We start from the raw sequence: 16,358 nt of genomic DNA, 5'->3' as shown, positions 1-16,358 counted from the left end.
GTTAAGCTAAGCATGGTGTGACTGTCATTACTTTTTTTCATGAATTTAATTAATTCACTAATCAAAATCTTGAGCAAATATATAAGAGTAAAATTACTTCTGTCAGGAACATGAATGTATGTACAAAATGTCATGGTAATCGAGTAGACATCGAGTAAACCTCTTGATAGCCCTGTAGTTCATTCTGAGGATCAGTAAAGTCAGTAGGCTTCACTCTCTGAGCACCATGAATGTACAACATTTTATAGCATGTTTGAAAGTGTTGGACCGACCGACCGATCGACCAACAGACAGACATTGCCATCACTACAGCCACGGCACTTTCATGACCTATAAACTCAAACGAAAGTTTAAACGAGGGTCAAAAGAAAGAGGAAACAGAATAAATCTCAGAACAAACCAACAAAACTTTAAATGTCTTGACAGAAACCTTGCTATGCTGACATGTCGGAGATCCTCCACACAATCTTGAGGTCGCATGCAGGCATAGGTTAATTTAGTGTCACATTTCACAATTAATCACATTTAAGCTGTCAGCTACACCTCCAGCTGCCTGACCTCTGACCTATACGAACTAAGGCTTGTTGTGATGTAAGCACTGCAGTATGTCACCTGTCTCTAGGCTTACTGATAAATGTTCATTCATACCGACTCTGTGAACGCACTCACCTGACGTATCCTGGCAACGGTCAAAACACCTCCTGAAGTGTAATTTCTCTGAGAACACTAATGGAAATAACAGCCTCCAGTTTAATATCCTGTCAAACACATGTGCATAAGAGATGTCGCTGCAGCCTTGACTGACGGGTAATGCAGATTAAATAACCTCAGGTACGTGTATGAGGTTAAATCAGGATTATTTGACACTCATCTTGAACAATGCTTAAACATACTCTCTTACATCTGCTAAAGAAATGCCCTGATTTTAGGCTTATAGTTTATCTAAGTGAGAAAGCACCTGCACCAAATGTTTAGACCAGGGATCGACATCATCTGTGCTCTCACTCTGCTGTCTTTGTGGCATTGGATGGAAAATGGGTCTTTATATGAAATGATTTTCATCTAAGTTTTGTGCCTGAATTTGATGCTCTTTAAAATGCGATGTGATCAATTTGTACTTTTTAGTAATTGATAAATTCTCAGACAGTTTTTGGATTGTTTAGAATTTGTATACGAGTATGGGATGTTGCATATTAAGTAGTGCATAACTGATATGGGATTTGTGAGACTTACCAGTACCAATTGAGGGTAAATCCAATGATTACCGATTTGACAGCTGACATCACACAGTATTTATAAGATGAGATAGAAATAGACCCTTTCTACCTGGATTATGCGCTGACTTTGCAACAATATAAAATAGTATTTGTACTCAAAAGGCTGCTTTCTTGGACATATAATTTCATTAAACAACATTATTATACATTGTCCACAAATTCAACTGCCATCTTCGGTCTGCTCAGCTGTGACGCTCTGCTACATGAGCCGCAGACAGGGCAAAATGTAAACAAAGGAGTCAGACCGTGTTCTCCTTGACAAACAAAGTGATGACACCATTTCTAAAACACGGCAAGCATTGATTTTGCATAATATGTTCTGATCGTCATAAGCCCATTTAGGCTTTCAGATAAACTGATCGGACTCTAATATTGAGACACATTATGGAAGTAAAGCTCTATTCACACTAGATATTAATATGTAGGTAGATTTCTATTATACGTTTTCCGTCATATGTCTTTTAGTCTTGTATGCACTTCCTGTTCCTGTTCCTAAACTATGTTTCATTACTGTGCAGAGTAATATGTTATTGACATTTCTGGATATTCATCTCCTGTATCTTGTTTTCAGTTCCCGGGGATCAGCACTGTGAGCTGAACTGCCGGGCCATAGGGTTCAGGTTCTACGTGCGTCAGTCAGACAAGGTGATCGACGGGACGCCATGTGGGAAGAATGACACGTCTCTCTGTGTGGCGGGAAAGTGTACGGTAGGCCACTGAATAAACTTTTATTAACATAAAACAAAATGACCCAGTAAAGGGTTCTTACATCATGCTGCGTGTTGATGCAGCTCTGTGGATTTACAGAGAGAGATTTTTCAGCTTAGTCATTTTTAAACTCTCTGTCACAACTGGCTTCAACAAGGCTGAAAGCTTTGTTTATCCATGAGCTTTTGGCTTTGACAAACCTTTGGTCCCAAGCCATCTTCTTTGCTTCATTATTTCTACGACTGTTCCCATTTCTATCAGATCCACTGTGTTTGTGAAGATGCATATCTGAAAATGATGCCGTCAGGTGTGAGCATGAGCTCCCAAAAACTTTTTCTTACTAGTTGGCATATTGTTTTTGCATCCCGGTGTCTTTCATGTTCTAATATATACTCACCAAAGTACAATTAGGATGAGGACAGGAAGGCTAGAGAAGATTCTAGATGTTTACTGGTGAATAGTGAACCATTTACTTTACCCAAATTTGCATATAGGTACACATTATTTGATCCACACTTTATTAGGTCTCCACAAGAGACAAAAACAGAACAAGGAATTCTTCTTGAAAAAAGTAAACCTTTTCTCATTTGGTTATTTCAGAGTGAACAACCAATGCGTACAGCAAGAACAACCGCTTCAGGGTGTAGCCTTTTTTCCTCCTCTTGAATTTCAGTGTCTCCCACCAAGGAGCACCTTCACCTTAGATAGACACCGGGACGATAAATTCAACACATATCAAAGACACTTGGTTATAAAAGCCGTATAAGAACTTAAAAGTATATCTGGAATAGTAGCTTTATGGACTTCAGGCAGTGGTTCTGATGTAGTGATGAGTGTGACCAGCAGAGGGCAGCACAACATCAGAGTGACTGCTCCTCATATGTGATGTGTAGAAGTGAAGTAGAGGTCAGGAAGACCCTATGGGCTAAAACAGGAGATCTGGGATCTCTATGGAGGACATATTTGTACTTCTGACCCCGTATTTAATACGCACTTCATGAAAATACACCTGTGAGAGCAGAGTCGCTGTGTGGGCCTGCTTATGGCTGGCTATGTATTCAGTGTGCTGGAGTCACTTTAACATTCTTTTGATCAGGGTTTAACTCCAAGAAATATGTTGGAGAAAAAAAGCTAAATTCCAGCTGGTCCTGCTGACCTGGCTCTGTTAACCCCGTGTGTTTCCCATGCACTGTAATCCAGCGGCAATCTCTGCAACATTAACATTTAATCAAGATAGAAAGCCCTCTGATCTTACTGTTAGGCCTTGATCATAAATTTCACAGTTAACACACATGACATTGTAATCTTTACATGGGCAGGGCTGAAGTGTTTAGTAACAGAAACCTAATTGTGATTAATGAGTCTAAATCAAGCTAATGCACCCAGTATTGATCTGTAAGGTCTATTTATTTGTTTCCTGCCTGAATAATCGAGGAGTCAAACTCATCATCATTTTTCAGGGAGATTTTTTCTCTTCACTCTTCCCACTGAGATTTTCTCAGCTGGTCCAGCCATTTGAACAGGAGATCCCCCCAGCTACAGGCCAAGAGATAATGTAAAAACATCTGGATTATTTAATTTAAATCAGAACGGCTCATGTCTCTGAGGCAGAGCATTATTGTGGGAAATTTTGTAGTTCTGCTTTCCCCTTCAGGGGTAAGAGCCCCCAGCAGATACTACATACAGTGACATATGGAATAATCGCTACACATAATGCTCAAAGCAAGATATGTCATAGCAGGCATACTGATAAAAAACATCATAACCGGGGGGTGTCCTGGTCGAGGGAATCAGCAGCACTGCTATTCATCAGCAGCAGCAACAGCAGCATGGAGCAGGAAGGAACCGCAGGGAAGAGCGAGGAGTTGGCAGCTCCAACAGATTGTTTGAAGTGTCAGTCATCATTGGTGCCTGTTCGGATCAGCTGACGGTCAGATGGTTTGGTGCACTCTGCTTGACCTGACATGATACCTCATAACGTGTCAAAATACCAGAATAAGTGATGGATCAAAATAAAACACAGGCTTTGGGTTGAATAAATTCTAAATAAACTCCAAATAAATATCAATAACAAAGTTTTTTTTATTTTTATTAAGATTCTTTTTTGGGCTTTTGCCTTTATTATATAGGACAGCTGAAGAGAGGCAGGAAATGTGTGGAGTAGAGAGTGGGGGATGACATGCACCATCGGTAGAGTCAAGCCTGTGATCAGCGCATCGAGGACTGTAGCCTCTGAACGTGGGGCGCCTGCTCCACCAACTGAGCTAAACCAGCACCCCATAACAAAATATTTAAGATTGCAACTTCACAAGAGGTGTAACATAACTGTAGTCATGCTAACACATCGTCTCATTGGGCGACATTGTCAGTGTGCTGGTCCACCACATTAGTGGACATTCTATAGCCTCAGAGGATGAACCCCACTGACTTTAGATCCTCTGACTTTTCCTCTCATGCCACCATGAGGTAGGACTCTGGGACATATACTTCCACCTTTTGGATAGAATAAGCGTAAATCATTCCAAAATATATTCCCAGAGGATTCTGAATTTTGAGTGCCACCAGCAAGTCAAATTTTCAATTTGTCCAATCACTTTATGACCAAGTACTTCCAAAACTAATGACACATCCATCAGCCTCAGGTGTACTTTGTGTGCTGCCCTAATTAGCAATTGTTAGCATGCTAATAAACTAAAATAAGATGGTGAACAGATAAATATCACTTGATAAATATCACCATGTTTAAACTGAGCAGCTAGCATGGGTATATGATTATAAACCACAGTCTATCCCACGAGCTTGGTAAAGCATGGCATAGTAATGACGTAACACGTCTAACTACTGTAATGACATTTAATATTGCACAATAATCAAAGATACACCTTCTTATGTGTGATTGGAAGTCAAGAAGGAGTTATTTGTCAGGGAATCTTTAAGTGAGACATTTTATTGCATCTATTAATTGCATTTATTATTACATCATTCAACTGTTAGCTGAAGCGATTCAGTGTCATCGATACAAAATGAAACATCCATCCTTACATCCCCATCTTTACAATGCCAACTTATACAATTTTTATTTGAATAAAAAAAGGCTGATTGCATTTCAGGGAGGCAGCCATGGGTGCCTTTCTGTGTGGAGTTTGCATGTTCTCCCCGTGCCTGCGTGGGTTTCCTCTGGGTACTCGGACTTCCTCCCATAGTCCAAAGACGTGCTCGTAAGGGTCATTGGTGACTCTAAACCTGACCGTAGGTGTGGTTGTCTGTCTCTATGTGTCAGCCCTGTGATTGACTGGCAATCAGTCCAGGGTGTAACCCCATCTCTCGCCCCCACGACCCTGAAAAGGATAAGCGTTATATAGATAATGGATGGATGGATTGTTTTTCATGAACATGTTTGGAGGAGTATAGTTATAACATTGTAAAATCGTATTTTGTTGTTTTTGTGAGTTGATATAAAACGTACTGATTGTATTAATTGTATTAACAAGCCTATAGTATTCATGTAGATCAGAGGCCCCTGAATTAAACTGATTCAAAATTACACTCCTGGCAGTCTCTGCAGACAGGCTTCATGTGGAATAAGTGCACTGTTTGATGTGGCTCTTAGTGGCCTCCAGCTCTGCCCGGGAGCTGACCAGCTGCTGTGCTCAATGCAAGAGACAGGAGCACTGCAGCAGAGCACAGTCCACGTCATGTCTCCAGTATTAGCTTCAGGTGTGTTTAATGCACAGGGAGAGGGCACATTTGTGTTATTCTCTGTGGAAGTCAGGCTGCATGACTATGTTTTATAAGTGGGTCACTTTAATAACCTTTACCAGATAGTATTTTACAACATGTTTCACACATCCCTTACATGACTCTGTGGTTGTTTCTGTATGGTAAGCCTTAATGTAGTGGAAACCAGACTGTTTAATCCGTGTCTGACCTGAAGGATATTATATCTGAGTCCATATGGGAGAGCGGTCATGTAAAAATCACAAACTTGATCCCTGTTTGTGTGGTCGAAAAACCAGTAGTTGTGTACACACTTCATAACTCACCCCCAAAGATGTATGTGGTCTTTTCTCAGATATTGTTGCTGGCTTTACTCCAGACCAGTAACAGCAACAAGAACTACAGTGCAACAAACAAATCACTTGTCTATTCAAGTCTTGAAACAACCACACTGAAACACAACTACACCATCTAAATCAGTTAATATGTCACACTCTGCTACTATTGATGGATTTTCCCTAAAGGCACTGAGAAGTGATATTCTCCAGCCTTCCATGTACTCCAGTGCCTCTGTTCCAGATCAGAGCCAAACCATAGCATCATTACTTTCTAATTAACTTTGGTTATGATTTGGTGCAATATAAATAAAAAATTGATTGATTAATGGTCCTTACCAATGAATATATATAGATGGAAGACACGTCTCCATCTGTTCCTATTGTACGAAATGGAAGCCAAAATAGCCCCTGTGATAGGCGCTGCTATCTTGCGATGGTGACGTCATTTGGAGCCAGAGTTGCGCATTAGAGATTGGTGGGTGGAGCCACCGTAGCCACTTCCGCTAACCAAAACACACACTTAACTTACCAGAAAAAACAGCAAGGATCTTGCTCGCTGGCGAGTTTAACAGCAGAACAGCTTCTTGTGTTGGTCTGAAGCAGACGCTCACAGATATGTAAACTTCAATGACTGTAGTGATTGTTTTCATTACGCCTCCTCTCACCGTTCCTCCTGTCAATCATCCTTTTTACAGCATCAAATAACTAGTTAAAAATAAACTTGTCAGAAAAATGAACACTTGGATGTAAATCAGCATGATAAGAACTAACTTTAATGACAGAAACCATGTTTGAGAAAAAATTATCTGACGTGTTTTGATTTTATAGTTTGACTCATGTCCCATCTGTTAACATGGAGGAGGCGGGCTTTATGACCTATACTGCAGCCAGTCAGCAGGGGGCGATAGAGAGGGTTTGGCTTTACTTTTAGGGAGCTGTCATGTTGTCCATCTTTTTATACAGTCTTTGGTACTTACATAGCACATAGTACTTTTTTTGATGAAGCAACAGTAAATCATCCAACTGTGTATATTATGAATTTTACAAAAGGGTATCCTACTTGTGTATTTATTTTATTCAAGTCAACCTGAATTAAAACGCCTATTTTTTCAGACTGATTGAAAGCATGCACTGAAAACACATTATGACCCTTTCCAGAGGATCATTTTAAATGTAAGAACTTGGTTTGAAAAATTGCTACCCTTAGTACAAAAGGGATCTAATTTATTTATTTTGTAAAGGGACTATGTACGGTGGCTGACAAGGGCAATCATGCTCCAATGGCATAAACAGATTCCATAAGAAGAAACAATGCAAATTCAAAAAAGATGCAAATTCAAACACAGAGATAGCTAAAAGCAAATTTTTATCCAGTTAGAAAACTACTGTGCTGTTGTGATATTAGGCATTTTTATTTATGAGTGACTTTCTGAAAATGACAGAGATGAAGGAAGCAGACAGACAAGGAAAAGGTCATGATCTAAGGTTGAATCTACACCATCGTACAGCTCACAGTTTCCTTTCTGACTTCTTTTACTCTGCAGTAGAGTCTGGAGGTAATTTTGGTTTTGGCTTCCATATTGGTCCCATTGCAGTTCTCTGCAGCAGGTTGTGGCATTAAACTGATTTTTCGATACTTAATCATGATAATGAAACAGTAATTCAGAACATTTGGACTGTATACGTGCATTGGAGGGAAAAGTGGCTCAATTATGTTGTTATTTTAGCTTTCCGTACAAACCAAACCACAGAGTTTGTGTGCTTTGTGTGGTCCCTGATACTTCCCCCTGTCACAATCCATGCTGCATGAATAACAACCCAGCTCTGTCCACTTGACCCTCGTCCCTAAGTGTCACTGCAGGAGTCCGTCTCATGTTCCTGAATCTGACGCAGTGACACTCTCAAATTGGCCCGCTAAAGAGACTCGAGTGTCTATCAGGTTTTACAACCAAAAGTAATGAGGCAAATCAAGTTCTTTCAAGGTTTGTACCCTGTAGTTTTGGACTCAAGTGGTTCTTCAGCTTTTGTCTGATGGAGGACTGGTGTGATTTCATCCTTTTCTTACTGCCTGGACTGTTGCCCAGTCTTGATTGTCTGCTGTATTGGCTGCTCAGTGCTCGTCTTGAAATGTGTGAAGGAGCGCGGGTTCGATGATGTGAATGCTTGCAGTTTGAGCAGCTCTGAATGAAGAATGCTTTTGTCCATCTATCGGTCTGGCATAGTAAAAGAACACAGCAGACTCACGTTTTTTCCATGATTGTGTACAGAGGTATGTGTGTGTTTTCTATTACATTTAAGTGCTTGTGGTTACTCTCAGATGGTCTAAATCCTGAATATAACGGACCGTATTCAAGCCAAGCAGTTGCTGAGTGTTCAGGACACTCAGCTCTCTTTGTGTGTGCGGCTGGAGCTTCTCTTTCCTTCATGATTCGTCCGTCCTCTGATGGCTCCAAGGAGCTGCTTCTACACCACTGAGTAGCACTGCACTCTTGATTGGTTGGCTCAGCAAACACCTCATGAAACAAATGGGTTTAGACACATAAAATCTAAGGAAGTTTTCATTGTAACTATTATTTCAAATAGATATTAGTCATAGGAATGAGTGTTGGACAGAAGACCAAGAGTCTGCAGGGATGCTGGCAGCTCTGGGAAGATATACTTGTAGGCTTTGTGATGATCATGCAGATGTTGACCATTTTCACCCTCTTAGTTTAGCATGTTAGCATGCAAATATTTGCTCATGAGAAGTCATGCATTGTCAAAATGTCCCATCCTAGCACAAATCCCACTAATCTGACTCATAGGATAGAACCATGGACTGTGTATTAGAAGTCACCCATTGATTTGTGGACTGTTGTTGTGAAGGCTGGAGTTGCTATAAGGCCTGCACGATACCATACCATGCACGGGTCCGTTTCAGAAAGGAGGCTCAACAAACCCTCAGTCTAACCCCGGACTGTGGTTTGATTTACCCTGAGCTGAAAGTCGCTGGCTTTTTGGTTTCAGAACAGCTGATCAGAGTCAGTTCGATCAACCCTGAGTATGTTCAGCCGGAGTTAAGTGCGTGCATGCTGACTATAAAAGGCCAGCATTAATGGAGCCCCGATAACACGATTCACCATGGCAACGGTACACAAAAAGAGATCCTCCTACGTCACACCAGTGGAGCTCGAAATCCTCATGCGGACGCTCAGCGAATACGAGCATGTTTTTTGAAAAATAAAGTAACACGGAGAGAAGCGGCGTGGGAAGAAATTACTGCTCGAGTGAACGTGTGAGTTTGATTTGGTCTACTTATTTAATATTTAATCACGACTGGAATAGAAGCTAAAATGGTGCAATTCAGTGGGAGAAAAAAAACACACATGGAAGCAGCTAAAGATAAAATACCAGAACATCATTCTGGTACCTCACTTCAATCATATTTTAAATATTAAACTAATGAAATATTTTTTAAAATATTGTTCCAATATTACTTTCTATATCCATCTGCTGTTCTGCATGTTTTACACAATCACTGTGTTTGCAATATGTCTTTCCTGAAAGCCAAATAAACCCAATAAGTTGCTTTGCTTCACCAAGAAATCGACACCAATAATCTGACGCTAGCTGATGGCTGGCTCGGGCTTCATCTGATTGTATCAAAATGCCGTTCTACACAGGGCTCCGTCCAAGAGGTCAAATGTAGTCATGCTTGGTGAGAAGGCATCGCTTGTTTACATCAAATAATTATTTTTATTCACTGTAATAAATAGAGACTCTTGTGTATTCCTAATGCTCATAATGTGATAATGATGAAACTGGGATTTGGTGCTCATCTCTAGTTGCTGTCCTTTTTTTGTGGAACCAGAAGTGACCATATTAGGATGACAGGGTTGATACACATTGCTTCGTCTCTATCCTGGTTGACAGGTCACCGTGGTAATAACTTGTCAAGCCCAGGAAGCTAACCCTTAATGCATACCCTCCTTTATCCTCATTAGATGGGAACATAATTTGCTAAGTAACCATCATGCTGTGTTGAAGAAACTTTAAACCATTCATTAAGGCCAGAAACCTATCAGGAATACGTTTACGGAGATATCAGTCATTTACTGGTTCATTTTGAGCCCCCTGCTGGCCGTTAGTAAGAATGCAGGTTTAAGGCACTACTGCATTGGCTGCAATTTTGAAACCAAGAGGCTGCGTCCACCTCTTATATAGAGTGTATGGATACAACTTAAAAGTAACTGCCTCAGAAATTAATATAACTGCACTATTTGAATCCATTTTGGCTCTAACACACTCAGTATCAACCATCAGATTTCCCTGAACTGTAAATTTGATCACGTATAATGGAATTGTTCAAGCTCTTTCTCTCTGCAGTGTGTCATTTCCTGCATATAAACCTAGAAGGAAAGCCCTACGTCACTTTAGCAAAATTATGGGACTATAACGACCATGATCTGAGAGTTATGTCAAATAAAGTGAAGCTGTTTCTATAAGAAACATTTGTCTGTGTGGAAATGCTGAACATTCCTCATGAATCACACGTGTACATGCACACGTTAAAAGCAGCTCTGAGGTTCTGAATCCCTTGAATGTGGTGACTCATTTGAGAAGAACAGAGAAAGAAAGATCCCTTTATGGTGGGACTCCCTTTCAGCTGCGACTTCCCTCTCTTTATAACCAGGAAGGCCATTTGAGAAGGGTGTGTGTATTTTTAAAGGGCGATCACTGACCACACACTTCTCTGCAGCCGGTGGTGGGCCCACTGAGGGTAAAAAATCTCTCTCGCATGCTCTATTCTGGACCCAGGAGTGGGTTTGCACTACTTCCTCCTGCTCCTCACAGTTAGGTGGGAGACGATGATGAAACGACAGGAAATCCAGTTGATTCATGTGGATCATTGAAGAGCCAAAAATAAAATGACTTCAAATGATTTAATTCAGGTTTTATTAAACTAGTTGATGAGCAGTGCGGCACTCAGCTGACAGATTTCAACATGGATTCTGACTGATTGTTATCTCTTAATAAAGACGTCAGATATAATGAGACGACGTCTGACCCAGAGCAGTCTGGACGTCTCAGCCACAGCCTCCCTCCCTCACTGGCGTGTTTCCCCGCACCCACAGCGCAGCTCAGGCCCAGACTCATCAGACTCAACATCCCAGGCCACTCCTCACCTCTCTCCTCTGACAGCTGCATCTGTTTTATGCATCCCCTCGCTGTAGTGGACAGGCACTCTTGTTAAAAAGGGGATGAGTGCTCTGATATACAGCCTGCCTGGTGAAGACTGGTGGAGATACCTCAATCTCCTCTCTGTCACGACAGGCCCCAGCTGCACACTCGTGGTGTTCCCCTCCATTACCCTCTGCAGATGGTTATGGATTCATGTCAGCAGAGCCTGTCAGCAGTTATTGGACAGAAGCAGGAACAGTTATGATAGGTTCATGGCTGGAGTTCTTGTGATGTCAGTCCAGGGATTTTAACCTTTGCTACAACGAATTCTGAATGTACGACTTTTTAAACCAGCTAGCTGTGTGGCTCTAAAGAAAGACATCTCGATATCCATCGCATAGAATCCCATGAAACTTCGTACAGATATTCTTGGCTCTCAGAGGACATATCATGAGACCTTAAGGTGTGTTTAGACCAAAGTCGGAGCCAAATTAGGCCCCTCCAGATATGTGGGCAAAATGAACGCCATCATTTCTTAGTTCATTAAATCCCCCATAAGGGAGAGCCTGTTGATCTGTTTCTGGTCAGTCTCAGTTTCACTGTAAATAGTGAGTTACACAGAGGCTGCACTCTGGCTTCCTTCAACGGTATAAACCCGAAAAAAGAACGGGTCTTACCTTTGCTGAAATTTCAACATCATGATGCAGATTAGTAAAAAGTCAAACTGAAGCTTTGTCAGGTCTGTCCTCAAGAGGAGAAGAAAACTGCTTTTAAAATGCTCGTTTGTTGAATGGAGGAAGTCAGGAGATCTACACACTCATTGGCTTTTGCGACACGACGTGAAGCGATGAGTTGAAATTGTTAAAATTCCAAATGCGTGAATGACGGGAATTACAGCGTCATCAGCCTTAATTTGTGCTTTATGTAGCCAATACAAACATGCCAACATGTTGAACTCTTCAAACATTGTGTATGGAGTGCTGGTTTAGCTCAGTTGGTAGAGCAGGAGCCATGTACAGAGGCTACAGTCCTCGACGCACTGATCGCAGGCTCGACTCCCAGTCTGCCAATCATTTGAAGCAGGTCAATCTACAATCTACAATCATCTACTCCTCACACTTCCTGTCTGTCTACAGCTGTCCTATCAAGTAAAGATAACTCACCCCCCCCCCAAACAAGTGTTCAGTAAGTGTGCATATTAAAGAGATGTTTCAGTATGGATTTGTCTCTAATGCCAAGAAAACAAAACATACATTAAGATAAAAAAAGATTTTTATTCAATACTTCAATACTCAATAATCCCTGGATTAAATCTTCTAGCTTCCCTCCAAAGGTCAGGTTTAGCTTCAGAGCAGCAGCCCTGATGCTAATAGAGATACAGTTGACTGCTTAATGGCACTTGTTAGCGCACTTGTCACTGTCAAGAAGGCATGGATATGAGAATTCCAGTTGGAAGACAGGGAGGACAAATGCTCCCTGAGAAGTTATGATGTGCAGGAGATGACAGATTGATGTCATAGTGTTCCCTAAACTTCCTGGATCTTGATGGGCCCTACTGTCCCACCTACTGTCTCTAACTGGCCCATGTCGGCCTTTACTGGCCCTGTGTGAACTGTGTGACTCCGGCAGGCTTCAGCGTTCTCGGTTCGGGGGTCTGATACTTGTTCTGCACCGCCACATCTCTGCTGGGCTCTGATACAGCTCATAAAGTCTTTCTTCAGGAGCTGGGGGAGTGTTTAACCTTGTGAGTGGGGCTGCCTTCAAGCTGTGAAGAAGCAAAATGACTGCACTTAATGGGATCTCCATTTGATGTGTTTCCAACACACTGCTGGTTCCTCTGGTTATGTCCTGTCTTTCATTTGTTCTGTCAATTCAAATCATGGTTACATCTTGGTTCTTGCTTCACTCTTAATCCTGTTTATTATTATGAAAAATAAACCATGTTCCTCAGAGGGTCAGTGAACACATGCAGACTTTTTTAGACATTAGGTTCTATCTTTAATGGCTCCAAACAGGAGTAGGGAACTAGAGGAAGAATAAAAGACAGCCAGTGTTCAGCTTTGTGTTAAACTTACATTTCCTGATCGTATTCTGGCTGCTCAGCACAGAAACAGCTGGGCCAGCGACTTCAAACATTGGTGTCAGCAGTAAGAAGAAAGTATTTGCACAATCAGATTCATACTCTTTTTCTATTTATCCTTGCTCTTAGTCTACTATGACCACCCCAAATATCTTTATTCATTGTGAGCAGTTAAAGAAAGTTTACGCCCTTATGGAGTGAAAATGGTAAGACTGCAAAGTTGATGTTTCATAATGACATTGAACCTACTGTGAGGAGTTTTAAACTGGTTATAGAACAGTCTCAGCTCTACTGTGATCGATGGTCCTCGTGAGGACTCTAGCAGCAGCATTTGGAATCAGCTGCAGTTGTCTGATTGATTTTTTATGAAGACCTGTAGAGACTGAAGATAAATATGTATGGACCAATCTTTCCAGTCCTTTAATCCTTGATATATTCTTGAGGTGATAGTAGGCTGTCTTTGTAATTGTCTTAATGTGGCTTTAATAATTCAGGTCTGAGTCCATGACAACACCCAGATTTCTGGCTTGGTCAATGGTTTTCAACAGCAGTGACTGAAGCTGCACGCTCACTCCTCTTTTAGCTCCAAAAAACAACCACCTCAGTTTTTTCCTTGTTTAACTGAAGGAAATGTATGGGGCCATGGTCCCCTGGTGGCGTAGTGATGTAGATCTGTGTGTCGTGTGCATAGTTATGTTAACTAATTTTGTTGTTTTCCATAATCTGAGCCAGTGGAAGCATGTAGATGTTAAAGAGAAGAGGCCCAAGAATGGAGCCTTGGGGAACTCCACATGTAATCTTTCTCTGCTCAGATGTAAAGTTACCTATAGACACAAAGTAGTCCCTGTGCTTTAAGTAAGAAACAAACCAGTTTAGTACTGTGCCAGAAAGTCCCACCCAGTTTTCCAGCCGATTGAGTAATATGTTGTTGTCAACTGTGTCGAGTGCAGTATAGTTCTTTTAATTGTCTGTCACTGCTTTGGCTCGGAGACCAAAAGAGTCTATGTTGACATTTACCTGGCATCATTTAGAAAGTTAGCCAGTTAAAAGAAAGCAGGAGATTTTTTCTTAGGCTCTACTGTGAACACATGTACCAGGCCCTGTCTTGCAATGATCATCTGGTATCCGATACAACATGCTGACTCATGATGTTATGACTGACTTAACTTTGTCATGACAGTGAGCTGTTGTGCCCAATATGTGTGGCTCTGTGTGGAGAGTAAGCAGTTGAATTGATGATACATAGAAAGATGGATGGATGGTGACACACAACAGGTTGAGCTCTGCACTGTAGTGTGATTCAAGGATAGGGAGCGGTGAATCCCAGTCTGGAGAGCAGATTTACGAGGGTGTACTATTCGGATACGAGGCTGTATTTTTAGCCTTCAGCAGTCACTCAGGTCTTCCTCGGACAGACGGCTGTTGACAGTGATTGGCTGCTATCTGGGTGGCTGTCAATTGAAGAGACAGTTGAGCACATTTTACGGCTCATCGGTTTGTTTGGAATGTCAGAGATCCACAGCTCTCAATGTGTGGTCAGCGCTCGCCGGGCGCCGGGAATTTACGGTCATTCGAGAATAAGATAAGAGACGTAGGTGTGAGTGTGTGAGGGGATAATACACTTACATGTGTTTATAATCTTAGGTGTTTAAAGTTCTACCTGAGACTATATCTGTGCCAATGTGCACACTCTACATTAATTATCATGGCTATTTTTAAGGTGCGTTTCTAAGTTTGCGTGTGTGAGCTTGTAAATGTGTTAATTAGTAACTGAGAGAGTGCGTCTTTGCTGTGGGGTCCTGCCTGCTCAGGGTCAAACCTCATTGTCAGTCAGACTCTTATCTGATGGCGTCTAACAGCTTTATTAGCAAAGGGCCTCCTGCAGGTGTTTGAAGACATTAAACACAGGAATAAAGAGATAACACTAAACCTATCTGGTCTTTTAGTTCAGTGTCTTGTCACTCAATCACAGTTTCATGCTTCACTAAAGCTTCTTGTTGAGGTTGTTAAGGGATATAGGAACGTTAAGGGCCATAAATGTGTCGATGATCAGCCTTTCACAAAAAAAGGAAAAAAGAAATTTCACCTGAAACTCTCTGAAACATATTTCAAAAGGAAACCGTCATATACATAATCATATATTTGAAATTGTGTACATGCTTGGGAAGTCAAAATTCCTAATTTTATGAGCACCTGTCGGCTTTAAAAGCTCCAGGTGTTGCAGGTCTACCTGTGTCTTTACACCGAGAGCAACGTGATCAACTAATCACTTAAAGTATCCTCATATGAACCTGCAGATGTATAGATTGTTGTCAAGTTTGACATTGGCTGAGATTTCACACCCTTTCATAGATTTGTTTCATACTATACTATCCGGCAAGAGCAAAATTTAACAAAAGGTTTGTCTCTGCTTCATAAGTTTCTAGTTCTCTCTTTCTAAAGTTGGAAAGTTTTGTAAAAAGTCATGGACCACACACTGTATGGTGACATCAGAATGTAGGGAAGGTGGGAGTGATGGCTGAGGACTGTGAAGTAGAACACTGCACGTATTTAATCACAACAACACTAGAGTGGAATTCATCTCCACAAATATAAGAGAGTGCATTACATTTAACGAGATTAAAATTATTGTCAAGAAATGGTTGAAAAACACATTCATGTCTCATAATAACTGTCCAGCTCCAGAAAAAATAAATAGACTTCTGCAAAAATATGTTTTTTCTGGTTCTATTTAAAGGTTTGTGTAAAATTAACTTTTAATGAGCTTTTAAACAACATTTCTCCCAACTTCCAAATAAAATATTCTCATTAACGTCTTTTTTTTTTGCAGAAAATGACGACTGGTTAAGAAAACCAGATTTTCAGACCTCGAATAATGCAAAGAAAACAAGTTCATGTTCATGTTTAAACAACAGAATGCTTATGTTTTAACTCAGGAAGAGTTCAGACATCAATATCTGGTGGAACAACCTGTTTTTTGGCTGACCGCCTGGGTCAGCCCTACACATGGGTCTGCATGTGATTGAGTGAGTGAGTGACGGTACTTTCACAGCCGTAGAGAGAGAGAGTTTCGGCATC

The 16,358-nt window shown here is 41.1% G+C and overlaps 1 protein-coding gene across 1 annotated transcript in view; it reads left to right on the top strand.

Moving 5' to 3' along the window:
- Positions 1 to 16,358, top strand: part of LOC138588914 (thrombospondin type-1 domain-containing protein 4-like) — a 54,910-nt gene that overhangs the window by 8,233 nt on the left and 30,319 nt on the right. The window contains exon 7 of the mRNA XM_069659204.1: positions 1,849 to 1,985. Coding sequence (XP_069515305.1) covers positions 1,849 to 1,985 — 137 coding nt within the window. The remainder of the gene's footprint in view (positions 1 to 1,848; positions 1,986 to 16,358) is intronic.

The sequence above is a fragment of the Semicossyphus pulcher genome, unplaced genomic scaffold, assembly GCF_022749685.1.
Source record: "Semicossyphus pulcher isolate SPU_LCO1_2020_fin unplaced genomic scaffold, fSemPul1.0.p SCAF_1, whole genome shotgun sequence".
Taxonomy (NCBI): domain Eukaryota; kingdom Metazoa; phylum Chordata; class Actinopteri; order Labriformes; family Labridae; genus Semicossyphus; species Semicossyphus pulcher.
The sequence above is the reverse complement of the archived record's forward strand: the minus strand, read 5'-3'. Positions and strand labels throughout refer to the sequence as shown.